This window comes from Bos grunniens, chromosome 22, assembly GCF_055505025.1.
Source record: "Bos grunniens cultivar Pamir isolate PY7600 chromosome 22, Bosgru_T2T1.0, whole genome shotgun sequence".
Lineage (NCBI taxonomy): Eukaryota > Metazoa > Chordata > Mammalia > Artiodactyla > Bovidae > Bos > Bos grunniens.
In genome coordinates, this window is record NC_141186.1 from 19,344,709 (window position 1) to 19,366,234 (window position 21,526).

The 21,526-nt window shown below is 39.2% G+C and overlaps 1 protein-coding gene across 4 annotated transcripts in view; it reads right to left on the bottom strand.

The window, feature by feature from the left end:
• Positions 1 to 21,526, bottom strand: part of GRM7 (glutamate metabotropic receptor 7) — a 939,830-nt gene that overhangs the window by 453,280 nt on the left and 465,024 nt on the right. For all 4 annotated transcript variants that reach the window (XM_086366610.1, XM_086366609.1, XM_086366608.1 and 1 more), the window contains exons 3-4: positions 12,426 to 12,567; positions 5,290 to 5,444 (exon numbers count right to left, since the gene is read on the bottom strand). In XM_086366610.1, the coding sequence (XP_086222736.1) occupies positions 5,290 to 5,444; positions 12,426 to 12,567 (297 nt within the window). The remainder of the gene's footprint in view (positions 1 to 5,289; positions 5,445 to 12,425; positions 12,568 to 21,526) is intronic.

Consider the following 21,526-nt stretch of genomic DNA (forward strand, 5'->3'; position numbering starts at 1 on the left):
GGATACATAAGAGAGGCAAAGGGAGAGAGGGGCATCTCTGTGAAGTAAATGACACTTGGAAAGAATGCAATTCAGACAAGATAAAGGGTGAAACAAGATGGCAACAAGAAAGTGAAAGTGTTAGTCACTCAGTCATGGTTGACTCTTTGTGACCTCACGGACTGTAGCCCGCCAGGCTCCTCTGTCCATGGGATTCTCCAAGAAGGAATACTGGCGTGGGTTGCCATTTCCTTCTCCAGAGGATCTTCCTGACCCTGAGATCAAACCTGTGTCTCCTGCACTGCAGGCAGATTTTTTACTGTCTGAGCTACCAGGGGTTATAAGAAGGACATCCTAATATTCAACCATATCCGTCAAGTCATATATATGCTAGGTCTATTAGTAATTGCCAAAGTTTCAGGGAAAAAAAAAAAAAAAGGATGGATAATCCCATGGAACCCATGGGTCTCAGACACTGCCCTGAAGGATCAGATTCCAGTTGGGTGTGAAGCCCGAGAGTATAATCTGTGTTGCCATAAAGGGGGTATGTGATACCTTTTGAACTGCAGGAGTATTGCTTGGTTTTGCAGGGTAGGCTAATTCTGAAAAAAAGGAGAAATTCTTTCAAAAAAAAATTAATGATTTGATCTCTCACACACAAACACACACATACACAAATAACCTATATTTTCCAGATCAACAAGAAACGGTGCAATGGAAAGCCCTGGCATATTGGCAATGAAAGGATCTGATATGAATGTATGCCAGGAATTGAGAACAGGTCAGAGAGGCTTGAGCTGCTGACCTCCCTATACATCCTCCAAATTGATGTTTTTTCAGCCTGCATGGTATACTGGTGCTTTGTCTCTCTTCTTTCTTTGCCATCTGTATCTCTCTGATTTACAAGTTGGTTCTTAAGGAAATGCACTTGATAGTAATTATTCTAGTATGATATTTTCTTATTTACATTTTTCTTTATCACCTGTCACCTCCACATTAAGAGGGCAATTTCAGGAGTGCAGGGGTGTGATCTGATTGTCATCTGCTATATATCTCAGTTTTTAGATCAAGGGCTGATACCGTGCTAGAAGCTTATAAACATTTATGACAGATTTAATGAAAAACATTGTCATAACACTGAACATGCAATATTCTCACTTCTCTTTCATCAAACAAGGTTATAGGTCTATTATTAATTATAGCATTGCTTAGAAATACTATTGTGATTTAAGGTGATATTTTATTGCTTCGCATTTTCTGTCATTCCCCTAACAAAACTCTGTGATGTGTGTGGAACATTTCAGGTAATCAGAAAGACTAAAGTAGGGCATATATATATTGGAGCCAGAAATATTTTCATTCAGCTCTTCATAGCTTTGATCTCTGGTTTTGAGAAAAATATAGAATGTCTTTCTATGTTGAGTAAAAAAAAAAATAAATGCATTAAATAACCAACTTTTTCATGCCAGATCCACAGCACTTTTTGTCTCTTCTTACACACATCACTGATTTAATTCAAGAACCAAGCTGTGTTATAGACCCACTGGAAAATCATCACCAATAGTCAGAGCTGTCAGAGTTGTCTTTGAAAATTCATCCTTTATTATGTTCTCTCCCTGATGCTAATGATTATGTCAGAGACGAAAAGAGCCTGGCCAATGATCCTTGCTGGCTATAATTAGAGGATGTTTAGGACAGCCTACTCTAGAAGAAGCTGAGCACCCTAGATGGCAGAGTCCATGGCGATTTGGCCATTTTGCTTTGAGGACTTGTTGAGGGCTGGAGAGGATGACTGGGGGACCCTGCTAATGGGGCAACAGAAAATAGAAAAATGCTAGGGATCCCTTGGCTCATCAGACAATACAGAAAGATTAAAAATCATGGAGCTGTTTTGGCTCAGGAGCTGGAGAAGCGCTGCCAAATCTAGAGACATTCTTTTATATCCCATGTAGAGAGCAGCCAAAGGGGCCAGAGCTGACCTTTCCTGGGCACAGTTGCTATCATTGTCTCATTCAAAATAGGGGAAATGACCCCCTGAGCTGGCAAGCACTGAGGCCCTGTTTTCTATAAATGGAGAATAAATACAAATAGAAGACAAAAGTTGATGAACATGATTTTCACAGGACCCATGCCCTTGCTAGCCTTTTGGCCTAAGGCAATGTACTGTTAATTGTTCATGCAAATATAGAGATGATGAGCCAAAAGTATAGATGTTTGCTAAATGTGTTCCAAATATGGATCTAAAGGGAAAAAAATCATGTTGATTATTGACTGGCTTTTTCTTATTTCCATTTGAAGGTACAACATTATACAACACAGTCAAAGATTAAAAGGGATGCAATAGTGTTCTGAGTATTTGGATAATGCTCCATTCCAGTAGAGTCCACTACGGAACATCCCCAAAATGAAAAAAGATAAAAAAGTAGGAGAGGAAAACATACTTGCCCATATGGAATATGCTCTGTAGTTTCATTTCATATATTTCACAGCTGTGTTTAGAAACCTTAATGCAACTGAAGGCATTTCTTTTTTCATTTCCTTAGGAGAGTGACACCAAATAAACAGCCACAATCCTGTGATCCCATCCTCTATATTAATGAACAAATCTCCACTCTGTATCAATGCACAAGACCACATGGGTAGACAGAAGCCACACAAGTCCTAAAGAACAAAATGAAAAGCCTCGTGTTCTTTCTGGGTAGCCATGCAGAGTTTTGCATGAAGAGATGCTGTTTTGCCACATTTCAAAAGTACTTTCATTGATAAGAGCATTTCCTCACCATCTTGCTTTTGAGGCCATATTTCTTGCTTAGCAGATTCAGGATGCTATCTTGTGTCTACTTTAACAACTTTGAGTATCCCTAGAAACATATGAAAATGCATTTTGTTTCAATAATTTGTATTAAGCTACTTAGTCATTTCCTGAGACATGTTGAACCTGGATCTCGCAACCATGGAGTTACTAATATGCCTATGACGTGTCTACAGCTTGGGAAGAGAGGGCCTCAGCACAGACCCTGTAATGTGCTTTGCTTTGGTCCTCACCCAAATTCGACACTTCATCCCTCTACAGAGTCATCTGAGTGAGCTTCCTCATTCCCTTTTACAACATCCCATTTTCATCCTCAGACGCTGCCTAGACTTCAGAGTAAGATACAAATTCCTCAGAGTAGTTTACAAGACCTTTTATGATCCAACCCTGGTCCACTTCTCAGCCATTTGTGCCAGGTCCTTATGTGGCATGTATTTCCTCCATCCAGCCAGGCATCCAACCACTTGAAAACCAATTGATCACCTTCCAGTCCAGGCCAAGATCAAGGCATTTGTGGTTTGATGGCATGTAAAGGATAAGTCTCCAGAAAGAGACAAAGAGATGTTACAATGGTAGGAGCTATGGGAAGGTGCCATAAGAGCAACACATGGAGCCCCTAACCAGACCTGGCTGGAGTGCAATGGTTGTAGATGGCTTCCAAGGAAAAATGATATCTAATCAGGGACACATATGTTAGAAAGGAGTTAATCAGGCAAACAGTGCAGTGACCATAACTGTAGGAGAGGGAAGAGCTTTCCCAATGAACATCAGTGAGAACATTTTTGAAGAGCTGGAAGAAGTTTAGGATGGCTACAAAGAAGGTGTGGGTTGCCGAATGAATGATTTAATGTTGCCCAGTACGCCCTGCTCCATTGCTCCTGTTCCCACCACGTGGGTTGAGAGTAGAGGAGCTTCTTATGGTCCGATGAGCATTAGCACATCATTTTGTTCCATCTCTCAGGTGTCTTCCACAACCACAGCATCACCACCCTAGACAAGCTGGCACATTACCTCACCTAAACCATCCATTCTAAACTGTGTTTATAGTATTTCTATTACACAGTCAACAACTACATTCTGATACATTTACTCAGCTGTGTTTGCTTTGAGGGTGGGATTTTTGTCCTTATTTTTCCAACTTAGCACAAAGCAAAGCACACAGTAAATACTTAAATTTTTGAGTGAAAAGGAATGGAAATAGTTAAACTGTCTTTTGTTTTTGCAGCTCATCTGCAGATGTACTGGTCTGATTTGGAAGATGGGCAATCTTCTTTGGACTTGTACTGCAATTAATTCAAAGGCTCTCCATGACCACATGGGTGACTTATAGGATTTTTATCTCCCCGAGATAACACAGAAAGGGAACAGTGACAAAACCATAACCTGGCTTGTTTAAAAAGCCCACATAGACCATGCAGCCTTCTAGGGAGAATAATTAATTAGATTGGAGTAGAGACAGAATAGAAAGAAAGACAAATATTTGATCTTTTTTGAGTGAGTGGATAGAGTTCTTTTAACATGCAAAGCATGCTTTATGAAATCTTCGGAGACCTGGCCCATCAGAAAAGGAAGACAAAGACCCAAAACCAGCAGAGGAGTTCCTTTTCTTTATAGTATCTTCTTTCAGAAGTAACTTATCTTCAAATTAAAGGAGAACATAAATTGTAATCAGCAACTTTTGTTACATCAGAAAGATGCCAATAAATGCTCTCTCCTCCTTCTACCTCTTAAAGAATCTTTGTAGCTACAAGGAAGGCAAAGGGAAAGAAAAGGGGCAGGAAGCTTAAGAGAAAAAGAATGCAAGGACAAAAGAGACCCAGGAAGGAAAAATGATGGTGATGCCTGGGACAGGTGGTATGCCATATGATCCTGGGGACTGGAGGAGACCCCTAGAGGTAATGGGGGAAAGAATCCAGAGCCTAAGGCTCCAGACTTCCTTTGCAGGGGGCCCAGCCTTGATCTCTGGTCAGGGAACTAGATCCCATATGCCACAGCTGAGAGTTCACATGCCACAGCTTAAGATCCTACATGCCACAAGTCAAAGATGCTGCATGCGGCAACTAAGATCTGGCACAATCAAATAAGTAAATGCATTAAAAAAAAAAAGGTGTCCTGCTACGGAAGCAATGACAAATTACAAAGGGAAAACATTCTCTCAGAAAAAAATGCACCTCACTTACACATACTTGGACTGTGTTATTATTTCACCTCTTATTAAAGATAATGATCTCACAGAAAGCTCTTGCAGCATAATAAAACAAAGATATATGCTAATGGTGATATTATTATGAGAATAACATGATCTTTTCAAGAGAAGACTATCAACTAAAATAACAGACCAGATATAGGGCTTCATTTGTATTTCACAGCTGGAAGCTTGAACAGATCCTGCATAAATTATGTAAAAACACCCAACCCTCAAGGAGACTCATGCCCCAGCCACTCTACACAGCACCAGCCGCTCTCTCAGCAAATCCTACTACTGACAAAACTCATACCTTCCACAGTTGCTCGTTTGGGCTGAATGGTGATGGCTCCTTCTGCAATATCTTCATGCTGGTGCAGCGGGTTGATTTTGGATCCCCAGCTGTCTGATCCCACCCAGAGAAAGTGGCCTACTTGGTCAGCTCTTTTGGCTGCTGCAAGGATCTGCCTGTGGAGAGGAACATTAAAAAGATATGTTAATGATAAAGAGCAGCTATTATACATAGACATATTCGGAATCAAGCAGAAGGAAAACAAGCTACTATTTCTCAAAAAGCAAATAAGCTGGTAGTAAGCCAAAGGATTTTCATTCTTAGTATATAGAGAGATATTGTAAGCCAATAAAAAAATTCGAGGCAGCTTGAGGAAAATAGGCAGAGTATTCAAAGTCAAAAGATAAAAGGGGAAATATAAGTAAGTAATAAGCTGCTTATTCACATATATTAAAAAGGAGGAAAATGTGAATGAGAACGATCTATCAAATTCACTCCTTATTTTGGCCAAAATGTTTGTTTGGTTTTATTTTGTGTCATGAGTTTTGACATGAGGCTGGAGACATGAGCACTCTCATTCACTGCTGGTGGTACATATCATTTCTGGAAAGCAATGTATCAGTCTATAGGAAGCATCTTAAATTACTTATTAAAATAAGCAGAGCTTCACATTAAGCTTGAAAAATGTACAATCCATGTTTATAAATTAAAATAGTATGTAAATAGCAAGGGCAAGAAAAAAAAAGGAGGAATTTAAAAAAAAAAAAAAGGGAAATTGATTATTCATGAAGAAAAATTTCACCTCTGCTTATAGAATTCTAGAAATCAGGAATGTGTTGCCCCAGGCAGAAAACAACTTTTCTGGAAAAATCTGAACTACCCTATGAAAAAGATTCTAGATACTGACATAGAGACTTTTTCTAAGAGAATGGACACCTAGATACCTGACCAGTCCACTGAGAGGCCTATCAGCTGACAAGTTTTGCCCATGTATGTAGAATTTTCTTGTGTCTTACTCAAATGGGAACTGCCCGAAATGACCCATCATTGTGGAAAATCCACAATATAAAACAGAAACCAAATAAATAAGAAAAAGGAAACTGGTGTGAGGTATGGAGAAGAAATTATACCAAAAAAAAAAAAAATGTAGCTAAATAAGAATCAGGATCTCTATTATCAGGAACAAGAAAGATTATCAAGAATAAGAAACAAACAACAATAAAAAAGAGATCTTAGTTATTAAAAGTATGAAATTAAAATTATGTTAGAAGAGATAAAATATAAAGTGAAGAAATATTTTCAGAAAGCAAAACAATAGCAAAAAGGTATAGCATATACAAGAAAAGATGAGTATCTTAAAGAAAGAAACACAGAAGGACTTACATCCAACTAACAATATTTCAAGAACAAATATAATGAGAAATTAAAGTAATTTTTAAAATAATTCTTAATGAAAGAAAAATCCAAGGAACTGAAAGTATGACTTTCCAAATTAAAGGGACTCACTCCAGTATTCTTGCCTGGAGGATCCCATGGACAGAGGTGCCTGGTGGGCTACAGTCCATGGGTTGCAAAGAGTCGGACACGACTGAATGACTAAACCACACACACACACATCCAGCAAATTAATAGGGAAAAACCAAATGTCACAGAATTACAAATTCTGGATAAAGTGAGAATAAAGCTTTCAAGGGAAAATTGGGACTCTTGGAAAGTAATAAGAAGCAGAATATTACCAACCTCTCCAGAGAGAGGAAAAAATAAAAAAAAGGATGATGGAGTAATGCCTTCCAAATTATGAGGAAAAAAAATTTGTAATCTAGAATTCTAATATTTAACACATATAGAATCTCTATGCAAATAGAGAATCTCTATACAAATAGAACTGGCATCTAGATAGATGGGTATGGATGGAGAGAGGGAGGGATAGATGGATGGATGGATAGATAGATATTCAGGGGATATTAAAGATTTTTCTATCCAAACTCAGAATCTCAAATTCCTTGCAAGTTATGAGTTCTGTAACTTATTAGTCCCCATAGATAGTTGCTATAAATCATTTATTTGCCTGGGATGATGTATTTAAAAATAAATATGTGACCACACTTTACATATCCAACTAGTAATTAAGTATGGAGGCAGGTGAAGAATATTTTTAGTCATAAACACAAAAAATGTTTTTCTTTAATTCATCCTTTACAAGAAAATTACTGGAGGGTACATTCTAGCCACCCCCCCCCCCCCGCAAAAAAATAAACTAAATGATGAATAAAAATAAAAGAAATGGAAAGAGAAAGAAAACAAAAAAGTTAAAATAATAAAGACTAGCCTAGTTTAAAACAGAAAGATGGAGTTGGAGGGAAATGTACAGAAAAACAATGGAACTCAGAGATTATTTTTTAAATATATATATGTGTGTATAAACATATGAGAAAAGTGATAGACCTAGGACATTAATAATAAAATACTAAAGGTAACCGTGCAAGTTAAAAATCTGTCATATTAACTTGATGAACAAAAAAAGCTACCTGTAAAATCACATCATGGAAAAAATACTGCTGTAGTACATAATATTTACATGCTCAAAATTTCAACTCTGATTTTTACTAAATGGAAATCTGATAGTATAATGCTAGGAAGATAAAGGAGGTATGAGACAAGTTCTAAATAACATAAGAGGAATTCATAGACAATATTTTAAATTAATGATTCCAAAATAGCAATACAGGCACATTTCGAGAAGACCTAAAGAATTAGTTTCAAGAATCAAAATAATTGCTCAAGAAGAACAGAACCAGAGAGTGGGATGGGATGGAAAAGGATACTAGGGCTTTGCATAAAAAGTATTTTAATTACATTTTTGTTACTCTTAAATTATGTGCATTTATTATTTTCACACAATCATTTGTACTCTTGAGTTAGAGATACCATCTCTATTAATCTAACCAAAGGGTATGATCACTGATGCTGTCAAAATCATATGTGCATTACTGGAGACCACCTAAATGCAGAGCAGCAGGGAAGTGGTTAAAGAAATGGTAGTGAATCTAAAGGATGCATCAGAGGCCAATGAAAAACACACAGAGCTGGATTTCTGCAGGGTACTGTTAAGAATAAAAAAAGTCAAATTAAAAATACTGCAAATGATTAGTCATTTCTTACAATAATGAAAACTGGCCTGCATAAATGAATAGATGCATATTAACATTCCATGAAAAAAAAAGTATAGGGTTGTATGAGAGCACAGAAAAATATGGATAATAGGTAATTCATTGTTAATGACAATTCATTGAGAACCTACTGATGAAGTATGAAAAGGATGCGGAGAATCCAACTGAAACAAAGTAAGAAAGACAAACCCATACAAAAAGAAAAAAAAAATTCACCTTAATATGCTTACATAAAAATGTGGGTTAATTTATTAAGAGAAATAAGATTAAACTGTTTAAACATATTATAGTATTGAAAGTGAGATGTGAACTGCAAAAAATAGAATATCAAACTCTGTGTGAATCTGAATCCACTAGGGAAAATTTTTAGAATAAAATAACTGCAAATGTTTAACAGGAATTTTATTAGTGGTTATCTCCGAGTGTTAAGATATTAAGTGTCATAGGGGGTTACTTACAATCATGGTTTGTGATTATTCTCTCTAACCTTTCATTTTTTTTAGATAATCAGGGGCAGAGTAAAGGTAGAATTCCTTTTATTAAAATGCAACAACAAAAATATTTCCATTAGTTTCCAATGGAGTAAAATAGCCAGGTAATATTACTTTTATAATCAGAAAAAAAAGTATCTCAGGAACAGAATACACTCTTGTCTAACATTCAAATTATCAATACCCATAACAATTGAGCATTTATCTTAGCTTCAAAATCTAGATATTAATGTCTTCTCACTGGTATTCTCTGGCAAAGTATTTGAAGTTAATGTTCTAAGAAATCTCCAAATTTCCCATCTACAGTGTAAATCTTCTGAGAAAAGAAATAACATAACATTGTGGGTTATCAGACATCAGTGGGCTTAAGCTCCTGTTTTGGAAGATATGCACTTGATTTTTATTACTGTAGCCAAGAACTATTACTGCTATCACTTCTGTGAGTCATAGTACACAATGGTTCCAACACACAAATCCCCATGCAAAAAATGATAAGCACAGCTATTGAGCTGACTATATACCTTTTAACACTGCCAATTAAAACCTCACACAATCTGCAAATCAAGGATATTATGACCAATTAGGCATCATAGGTATTAGTAACAAATCTTTTAAGTGCCATGTACATGAAAGTGAACACGGGGCCACCTTTATCAACATATGACATATTTTGAAATGCACAAAATATGTATGAAAATCATATATGAGATGATTAAGAGAAGTATGAGTTGACAAATCTGGAGCAAAAAAAAAGAGAAAGAGTCATGTCATAAAAACAAAGTGCCTTGAATAACTAAATCACAAAGTATGGCAGAAAATGCCCTAAGAGCAGCAGAATCAGTGTTTTGTAAGGAGACAAACACACATTTAAGGCGTGACAGAAATGGTTTCACGGAAAAGGGCATGTCTGAAAAACAGAATTTCAACAGGTAGAGAAGGAAAGAAGAAACACCACGAGCCAAGACCATGATGGAGGAGCTGTTAAGGTACACTGATGTGTCAGTCATGCATCTTAGGTGGAGAACTGGGTGCATGAAGGTGGGGTCTACATGCAAAAACAGGACTGTATTTTAAAGCATCATGAAGTTCAGAGAGAGAGGCTTGTACTTAAATAGCGGACACTGCTCTGGGCACTGCATACATTCATTCAGTGATGTGTACTGAGCGTCCACCACTAACCGAGCAATGTGCTAGGGGCTAAGGATATGAAAGGAAGTCAGAAGGGGCATCACCTCCATCTTAATGATGCATGCAGACTAGTGGAGAATATAGACTCCAATTACATGATCCAAGAGTACAGAATGCCCTCAGTGACATTAACCATGCAACCAAGCTGTTATGACAAATTTTCCAAAGCTACACTGTTTGGAGACATCTTTCAGAAGCAACGCTACTGACAGCACTGGAATGATGACGTGGGGAAGGGAAGCATTCCAGCAAGCGGGAAGAGAATGAGCAAAACCCTGGGAAGGAAGAAACACAAGGGCGCCCTCACCTACAGCACACAAACCATGAGGGGGGCATGGAATGAAATAAGGTTAGAAAAGTAGAAGTCCAGATTATCATAGAAAGAGTGCAAATGGATTTACTGATGGGAAAACTGAGACCTCAAAGAGCTGGAGAAGTAGGGTGTGGGATGGGACTTGCCCAAGGTGAGACAGTGGTCATTGCAAAAAAAAAAAAAAAAACCCTCAGGTATCTTGACTTGAGGTTTAATGCTCTTCTCATTTAATAGTCCTGCCACCCACAGTCAGAGCTCAGGGCTGGGAAGATGGGTGGACTCAGGGGGAGCATGGAGGCCACACAAGGAAGGGAGACACAGGACTGGCCGACTGGTTGTGGAGGGGGGTGGTAATGGCCTGGACCCTTCAACTTTGCCCTTCATATAAGATGCTCACTTTCAAATTAAATTAGTTATTATTTGAACTATAAGACAAAAGGTTAAAAAATCCAAACAGAGCTTTTCCATCTGCAGAGGTGTAAAGTGACACCACCTCTTTGGAAGACAATATTCACATTTAAGAAAGCACACATCTTTGTCCTGGAAGCTCCTTTTCCAGGAATTTATGTTTTAAATAGTTATTAATACAAAAAGTAATATATTTATGTATTATTATTTGCATTATGTTAATGTATCCATACATTGTAAAGGGTGTGCACATTAATGTCATATTGTGGCACACACAGATTTGTGGAAAACAATGGTTACCACAAGGTAATTTATAATTGCACAAGAAGAAGTGAAAGTGAAGTCACTCAGTCGTGTCTGACTCTTTGTGACCCCATGGACTGTAGCCCACCAGGCTTCTCTGTCCATGGAATTTTCCAGGCAAGAGTACTGGAGTGGGTTGCCATTTCCTTCTCCAGGGGATCTTCCCGACCCAGGGATCAAACCCGGGTCTCCTGCATTGTAGGCAGACGCTTTACCATCTGAGCCACCAGGGAAGCCCCTAATAATCACACAATTCTGTAACCAAATGTCAGTCAGTAAGAGAGAGGATAGATAAATTACAGCAAATACATAAAATGAAATTCTGTGTGGCTGTTGAAAAGTACTGATGTTCGGAGACCTCCCTGATGAAAGAGTAAGCCAAGGTGAGAGCAGGGGTAGAAGATAACACAGTGTTCCACCATTTGTGTAAAAATTCACACACTGCCTCTAGAAAAATACACAAATATCACAAAATACACAGTGGCATTACAAAATACAAAAGTTACAAAATACACAGTTATTATTCGCATCTGGAAAGGAGAACCTGTTAGCTAGAGGACAAAATGAATCCAACTTTTTTTCATTTCTAGATTTCTCAACACGTTTTGATTTTTTAAATCAGTGGTAATTACTGTTTGTTCTAAAAAAAAAAATGTTAAGGATTCAGGACGAAGGTGGCAGTGGTCAGGAAACAACACAGGGCAAATCTGTATTCTCTAAACAATTTCAAAGGTTAGCACCCCATGGCTTGGCCAACAATGCAAGTCATGAGCTAAAAGGGAAAGTCAAGGTTGTACTCAGATTTTTGACGTCAAAGAGCATCAAGGTAAAGAGACAGAAGAAAACGTGGACTGGAGAATGCAGACACATGACCAGCTTGGTTTTGAACATACAAAGTCCAAAGCAGAAGCAATACTTCCAGAAATATAAGGCATGTTTTCTTATACATTAGAAGAACTATTCTTTAGATAAAAGTCTGTCACATGCGTATATATATTTTTAGTAAAAGAACCTTTGCAAAGTCCAGTGGTTTTCTCCTTTTACAAGTAACTGAAAGCAGTTCTTTAGCAAATATGAGGGGGAAATTCATGGCAGCAACAGGCTGCTGCTTCCACGGTTCGCTCTGACTTCTTCTGTAGGGGTAGAAAGCACGAACGGACCTTGCCACCGTGTAATTAGCAATTTGATTCTATGTTATCTTCTCCCTTTCTGTGCCAGCACTCGATTCTTTCCGTCTCCTAAACTACAACATGCATGTTAATGAATTTCACCAGGCAGCCTTACTTGATATCCTCATCGTTGGCAAAAAGGACGACGGCCCTGGAGTTGGGGGTGTCCAGGAGCTGCTTGATAATTTTGTCAAAGTCAATAGTCCTGTCTTTGCGTTCCTGGGGGATTCTCACGGACTGGGCAATGCAGAGCCCACCTGTTCAAGAAAAGAAAGCAGAATGTCAATTAAGTTCCTGAAGAAATACCAAAGGAACCAGGGAAAGTAGACAGGGAGGAGGGAATTATGAATTCTGAGTACACAGCTCTTCCTTGGTGATCTTGCTGAATGAGGAAGGCTTAGGCTAGTAAGCTGAGTCCTGAGCGGTCATTCATACTTGGCATGCCTTCCATGGTATGGCATAGCCTCAAGGTACTTGGAAACAGCCAGGTATGCCCAGGAATACCAATGATAGTGATTCTGGGGAGGTAGGTTTAGGGAGACAAACTGGATGGGAGGCCTTTAAAATGAACATTATATGCTACAAGAAAACCACAGTCAGCTACAATATATATATTAAAGAAAAGTACTCTAAGAGATAAAACTCATGTCAATTTCTATTACTTTTCTGGTGTTTACAGTCTCATAATTTTCCTCCTTCATATCCATCTCAACTTTTCAAGCTCACAGACAATGGAATAAATCAAAAAAATAAAACAACAATAAGAAAAAGATCAACTATTATAAATCACAGTAATGAATTTTTTTGACTATATGCTATATACTCAGGCTACAAATAATGTGCTTTATGTATGTTACCTGATCTTAAAAACCTTAAAGGTGGTTAGCATTGCCCATTTCATGTTGGAAGAGAAGGGGATTAAATAAATCAGATAAGATCAGATCAGTCGCTCAGTCGTGTCCTACTCTTTGCGACCCCATGAATCGCAGCATGCCAGGCCTCCCTGTCCATCACCAACTCCCGGAGTTCACTCAGACTCACGTCCATCGAGTCAGTGATGCCAACCAGACATCTCATTCTCTGTCGTCCCCTTCTCCTCCTGGCCCCAGTCCCTCCTAGCATCAGAGTCTTTTCCAATGAGTCAACTCTTCGCATGAGGTGGCCAAAGGACTGGAGTTTCAGCTTTAGCATCATTCCTTCCAAAGCAATCCCAGGGCTGGTCTCCTTCAGAATGGACTGGTTGGATTCCTTGCAGTCCAAGGGACTCTCAAGAGTCTTCTCCAACACCACAGTTCAAAAGCATCAATCCTTCGGTGCTCAGCCTTCTTCACAGTCCAACTCTCACATCCATACATGACCATAGGAAAAACCATAGCCTTGACTAGACGAACCTTTGTTGGCAAAGTAATGTCTCTGCTTTTGAATATGCTATATAGGTTGGTCATAACTTTCCTTCCAAGGAGTAAGCGTCTTTTAACTTCATGGCTGCAGTCACCATCTGATTAAATAAATAAATAGATGTATTTACTGCAGACTTCTCAAGGCTGTCATGCTATCAATACGCAGCCATTTACGAAGCAACTGATATCCTCCTCACTACCCCAACTCTTGCTTAGTAGTTACTCCCTGATGTAGTGTTGTATACACCTTAAGAAAGACTGGTATAGGCAAAAGGGGTAGAGAGGATATCTGGAGGTCAAGCCTCAAAGGTCATCCAATGGGCAGAAGGCCTAGGGGCAGAGACAAGAGGAAAGCTTTGTTCTCTTTGTAACCTGGAGATGCCCGTAACCAATGAGCTTATATCCAAAGCATGGACAACTGTGCGGATGCTACCAGGTTTCCATAAATATAGAAAAATATAAACTCTAATCCAGAAGTGAGCCTCCATTACATTTTAATCCATTGTACTTAATCAGTGTCAGCTCTCTGTAAGTGGCTCTCAACCTTCAGTGTGCTTGAAGTCACCAATGGTCCTATTAAGTACAGCAACACTGTCAGCCAACTTGACCTAATTGACATTTACAGAATAATCCCCAGGACAACAGAAGAATACACATTATTTTCAAGTGAAAATGGAACATTCATGAAGCTGGACCATCTTCTGGGTCATAAAAGAGAAAAATACCCTCAAATTTAAAAGAACCTTATGACCTCAGACCATAAGAGAATCAAACTAGAAATGAATAACACAGAGATAACAGGAAAATCTCCAGACACTTAGAAATTAAACAGCACACATTTAAATAACCCATGGGTCAAAGAGGAAGTACCAAGAAATTTTAAAATATCTCTAAATGAAAACTAAACTGTAACATCTCAGAATGTATAGATTATGGCTAGACTGATGTTTACAGGAAAATAGATATAATCAAACACTTAAGTTAGTAAAGAAGAAACACACAGAATCAGTAACCTAAGCTTCCACTTTAATAAATAAGACAAAGAAGAGTTAAATAACTCACTTCCCAAAAGGCAGAAAAGGCCACAATGGTATATTATTACATAACTCCTAAAATATCTTTTAAAAACAATGAAAATTTCAAATTCTGGAGAAGATGCAGAGCAACAGAAATGTTCATTCATCACTGGTAGAAACACACAATGGTACAAATAGTCTGGAAAACAGGTTGGCATTAAATGTTAAATATAGAGTTAACATATAAAGCAGTGGTTCCGAGGCTAGGTGCTTTTCCAAGTGAACTGAAAAGTTATGTTCACACAAATGTGCTCAAAATGTTTGTAGAAACTTTATTCCTAATCACTAAAACTGAAAACAATAAGACATCTGTTAACAGGTGAATGGATAAATGACCCATAGCCCATGCAGGTGATAGGAAATTTTTGAGCAACAAAAGGCAACTACTGATTCTCAGAAGAACATGAATGGTTCAAAAATGCATTTTGCTAAGTGAAAAGGTCAAACCAAAAAGAGTACATATTACATAATTCTACTCATATGACATTCCAGGGGGAAAAAAAAGCAAAATCATAGGGTTGGGAAACAGATTAGTGGATGTCCAGATTTAGGAGCGAGAGGAGGGGTTGACCACACAGGGACTGCACAAGGACCGCTGGGCAGTGCGTGCAGTCTGTATGGTATGGGATGCAGAAATCTACTCTATCCACTTGTTAAAACCCGAAGAACGATGTGTCACAACAACCGGACTTTACTATATGCAAAATCAACCAAGATATTACGAGATGTGGACTGTGACAAATGAGATGAATGGCATTAAGAATGTTCCAGAGCATTTCACTGAAGGGGATGGGTGGAAGGGGAGTTGGCCTAAGCAACTTTTTAAAATAGTGTGCAACCAGCAACTAAGGATAAAGACAAGAACTGCACATAAAATGGTACTTGGATTTGTAAAATTTTCACAGGAGTTAGCAATACTGGAACAGCTTTCCATACTCAAGGCGAACAAAACAGGAAATGAATTGTAGATAAGGGGAGGCAGGTTTCTCAGAGAGAGAGAAAGAATTTATATATAAACAAGAATGTGGAAAGAATGGACCATGTGGTGTGAGGAAGAGTTAGATATAGTGTAAACTCATGGTTTATAGCAAGATCCTTCCATGGATGGGTCATTTTATACATAAATCCATGTACACATGGGTTATATACATATATACACATGGACCCTACTACTATCCGGTGAGAGAGTCTAGAAATAATGATACTCCACAGCAGCAAACACACCTGGTGATACTGGTTTTGAAATACCATCTTTCAACCAAAGGTCTTTTGGAGAAATGAGTGATTCTCAAGTTGAGGGGAAGCATATAAAAGACAATGTCAGGCAATAAGAAGTTCACAAAAGAGAAAAAATAAACAGTAAAGGGGGAGAGGTCAATACGACATAGGAACCAACTTAAGAGAGATCCCAGTGAACAAAGCTAGAATAATGTTAGCAACAAAATAAATAATGATGGTAATTAGTGACTATCCAAAAACTACAATACATGCTCAGGAATCCATACTATTAAAAATGACCAAGTCAATCAATAAATCGGAAAGATGGGATGAATCTTCTTCACAGAAAAATCCAAACTAACAAGTGTTGAAGGATAAGGAGAATCAAATAAGGAGGATAGACTATCACTGTTAGAGCATTAGAGGAAAAACTGCTGCATGCAAGGTCCACTGATGAATGCTAAAATAAGGATGGGAAACTCTAAGAAGACAGTGAACATTTATACAGCTTAAAAGAGTCTTGCTCCAAATGTTTACCAGTCATTCAGATAGTTTAAACATATGCCTACAACTTCTTCGATACTCTTCCTTTGAAGAGGTGGAGAATAATGTTTTTGCCCTTAAATGTAGTCTGGACTTAGTGCCTCACTTCTTAAGAATATGGCAAAGGAAAAAGAATAACTGAATAGTGGAGAAACCCACTGTAACTGGACCACTAAGTTAAGATCACTAGTGCTAAGTCACCCTGAGAGGGTGTGATAAGGGTGGCCCCACTTGAATGTCATTCTTCCCCCAAATCCATAACTTTCATCTACCCATGAAAAAATGTCAGGAAGATCCAAATTGAGGGACATTCTACTTTTCAAAATTCCTGACTTGCACTTTTCAAAACTGTCAAGGTCACAAGACACAAGACTTAGACATGGGAAACTGGATTGGATCCTTGGACAGAGAAAAGACATTCATGCAAAAACTGGTGAAGTTTAAATGTCTGTAGTTTAGAGTATTTTTGCATTGTTGATTTCTCAATTGTGATAAACTAGTTATTTAAAGTATTAACATTTGTTAGATGGGTCTGTGGGAATTTTCTTTATAACTCTTCTATAAATTTAAAATTTCAAAGTAAAACTTAAATTTACACACATATATGTGTGTGTGTGTGTGTATTTATATATATGTGTGTGCATGTGTGCGTACACATGTCCCCTTCATGGATCACTGCCTTGTCGTGGCAAAGGGGCTTACATAATTCAATGAAGCTACCAGTCATGCCATGCAGAGTCACCCAAGATGGACAGGTCATAGCAGAGAGTTCTGACAAAACGTGATCCACTGGAGGAGGGAATGGCAAACCACCCTAGTATACTTGCCGTGAGAACCTCATGGACTGTATAAAAAGCCAAAAAGATATGACACCAAACGATGAGTTCCCCAGGTCTGAAGGTGTTCACTATGCTACTGGGAAAGAGCTGAGGAGAATTACCAATAGCCCCAGAATGAATGAAGCAGCTGGGCCAAAGTGGATACAACCCTCAGTCATGGATGTGTCTGGGGATGAAACAAAAGTCTGATGCTGCAAAGAACAGTAGTGTATAGAACTGGAATGTTAGGTCCATGAATCAAGGAAAACTGGACATGGTCAAGCAGGAGATGCTAAGAATAAACATCAACATCCTAGGAGTCAGCAAACTAAAACGGATGGGCATGGTCAAATTTAATTCAGATGAAGATTATATCTACCACTGTAGGCAAGAATACCATAGCAGAAACAAAGTAGCCCTCATAATCAACAAAAGAGTCTAAAATACAGTAGCGGAGTGCAACCTCAAAAATGACAGAATGATCTTAGTTTATTTCCAATACAAGCCATTCAAAATCATAGTAATCCAAGTCTATGCCCCTACCACCGATGCCAAATTAGCTGAAGGTGATCAGTTCTGTCAAGACCTAGAAGACCTCCTAGAACTAACACCTAAGAAAAGATGTTCTCTTCATCATCAGGGATTGGAATGCAAAAGTAGGAAGTCAAGATGTACCTGGAGTAATGGGCAAGTCCGGCCTTTGAGAACAAAATGAAGCAGGGCAAAGGTTAACTGAATTCTGCCAAAAGAATGCACTAGTCATAGCAAACACTGTTTTTCAACAACACAAGAGATGACTTTATACATGGACATTACCAAATGGTCAATACCAAAATCGAATTGATTATATTCTTGGCAGCCAAAGATGCAGAAGCTGTATACAGCCAGCAAAAACAAGACCTGAAGGTGACTGTGGCTCAGATCATCAGCTTCTCATAGCAAAATTCAGGCTTAAACCAAAGAAAACCAGGGAAAACAATAGGCCAGCCAGGTATGACTTAAATAAAATCCTGTACGAATTTGCAGCAGAGGTAATGAATAGGTTCAAGGGACTAGTCTAGTTCACAGTTTGCCTGAAGAACTATGGACGGAGGTCCATAATGCTGCACAGGAGGAGGTGAATAAAGCCATCCCAAAGGAAAAGCAAAGCAAGCAGGCAGAGTGGTCACCTGAGGAGGCTTTACAAAAAGTGGAAGAACAAAGAGAAGCGAAAAGCAAGGGAGAGAGGGGAAATACCTCCCAGTAAACGCAGAGTTCCAAAACGCAGCTATAAGAGACACGAAAGCCTTCCTCAATGAGCAATGCTTAATAATAGAAGAAAACAGCAAAAGGCAAAGACTAGAGATCTCCTCAGGAAAACTGGAAACATCAAGAAAGCATTGCACACAAAGATGGACACGATAAAGGATAAAAATTGTAGAGACCTAGTAGACGCTGAACAGATCAAGAAGAGATGGAAAGAACATACAGAAGAACTGGATAAAGAAGATCTTAATGAACTGGATTACTATGATGGTGTGGTTAGTCACACAGAGCCAGACATTCTAGAGTGGGAAGTCAAGTGGGCCTTAAGGAGCACTGCTGTTAATACAGCTAGTGGATGCGATGAAATTCCAGCAGAACTATTCAGATCCCTAAAGAAGGATGCCATCAAGGTTTTGCATTCATTATGTCAGCAAATCTGGAAGACCCAGCAGTGGCCACAGGATTGGAAAAGGTCAATGCTCATTCCAATTCCCAAGAAGGGTAGTACCAAGGAATGTGCTAACCATCAGACAATTGCACTCATCTCCCAAGCTAGTTAAGTCATTCTTAAAATCTTGCATGTTAGGCCACAGCATTATGTGAGCCAAGAACTTTCAGATGTTCAAGCTAGATTTAGAAAAGGAAGAGGAACTAGAGATCACATTGTCAACATTCACTGGATTATAGAGAAAGCAAGACAATTTCAGAAAAATGTCTATCTCTGTTTCATCACCTATGCTAAAGACTTTGACTGTGTGGATCATGACAAATTATGGAAAACTCTTAGAGAGATGGGAATACCAGACCGTCTAACTTGTCTTCTGGGTCAAGGAGCAACAGTTAGAACCCTGTACGGAACAACTGATTGGTTCAAGATCAAGAAAGGAATACAACAGGGCCGTCTGCTGTCACCCTGTTTATTTAACCTATACACTGAGCACATCATGAGAAATGCCGGGCTGGATGACTTACAAGCTGGACTCAAGACAGGCAGGAGAAACATCAACAACCTCAGATATGCGGATGATACCACTCTAATGGCAGAAAGTGAAAAGGAATTAAAGAGCCTCTTGATGAGGGTGAAGGACGAGAGTGAAAAAGTCGGCTTAAGACTAAATATTAAAACACACACACACAAAACAAAGCCAAACACTAAGATCATGGCATCCAGCCTCATCACCTCACGGCAAATGAAGGGAACAAGGTGGAAGTAGTGACAGAGATCCTCTTCTTGGGCTCCAAACTCACTGCGGATGGTGACTACAGCCATGAAATCAGAAAAGGATTGCATCTTGGTGGGAAAGCAATGACAAACCTAGACAATATGTTGAAAAGCAGAGACATTACTCTACCAACAAAGGTCCATATTGTCAAGTGGACAATATGGTCATTCCAGTGGTCATGCATAGTTTTGAGAGCTGGACCATAAAGAAGGCAGACCACCAAAGAATTGATGCCTTTGAACTGTGGTGCTGGAGAAAGCGCCCAAAATTCCCTTGGACAGTAAGGAGATCAAACCGGTCAATTTTAAGGGAGGTCAAACTTGAATATTCACTGGAAGTACTGATGCTTAAGTGTCAGTAGTTTGGGTCATCTGATGCAAACAGATGACTCACTGGAAAAGTCCCTGATGTTGGGAAAGATTGAGGGCAGAAGGAGAAGAAGGTGTCAGAGGATGAGATGGTTGGACGGCATCACCAATGCAAAGAACATGAACTTGGGCAAACTCCAAGAGATGGTGAGGGACAAGGAGGCCTGGCATGCTGAGGTCCATGGGGTCACAGAGAGTCGGACATGACTGGGCGACTAAACAACAACAAGTGTGTGTGTGTGTGTGTGTGTGTGTGTGTGTATCATCTGTTTATCTAACCAATCTATACCTACCTGACTGTCCATTCTTCTCTATAATGAATACTTATTTAGTAAGTAGTGAATCAGATGCAGGAATCTGAATTTTAAACTAGAGCTTTATCATGCTGGCTCAGATAGTAAAGAAACTGCCTGTAATGCAGAAGACGTGGGTTCAATCCCTGGGTCGGGAAGATCCCCTAGAGAAGGAAACGGCAACCCACTTCAGTACACTTGCCTGGAGAATCCCACGGACGGAGGAAGCTTGCAGGCTACAGTCACAAAGAGTCAGACACAACTGAGCAACTAACACACTTAGCTCAATGATTCTAATGTATCATTCGCCTCCAGAGGTTCTCATCAGCAGGTTTGGGTGAGGCCTGTGAATGTGCATTTCTAACAAGTCCCCAGGTGATACTGATACTGCAGGTCAGGGACCATATTTTGAGATCACTGGTCTAGGTGACATTGCTGCAGGTAGCCAGGGGATCAGATTCTGAGAAATATTCTCTTCAGTTCAGTTCAGTTCAGTTCAGTCGCTCAGTCGTGTCTGACTCTTTGTGACCCCATGGACCCTCCAGGCTCCTCTGTCCATGAGGTTCTCCAGGTAAGAATACCAGAGTGGGCTGCCATTTCCTTCTCCAGGTCGCTTGGTGTTCAGTTCAGTCGCTCAGTCATGTCCGACTCTTTGCGACCCCATGAATCGCAGAACGCCAGGCCTCCCTGTCCATCACCAACTCCCGGAGTTCACTCAGACTCACGTCCACTGAGTCAGTGATGCCATCCAGCCATCTCATCCTCTGTCGTCCCCTTCTCCTCCTGCCCCCAATCCCTCCCAGCATCAGAGTCTTTTCCAATGAGTCAACTCTTTGCATGAGGTGGCCAAAGTATTGGGGTTTCAGCTTTAGCATCATTCCTTCCAAAGAACACCCAGGGCTGATCTCCTTTAGAATGGACTGGTTGGATCTCCTCTTAGGTATCTCCCAATTGGTTGTAGCCAGTTTAGATAGAAGAAGAATTTATGCATGGGTATCCTCACCAAAAATTTTTAGGGAACTCTTAGGGCTT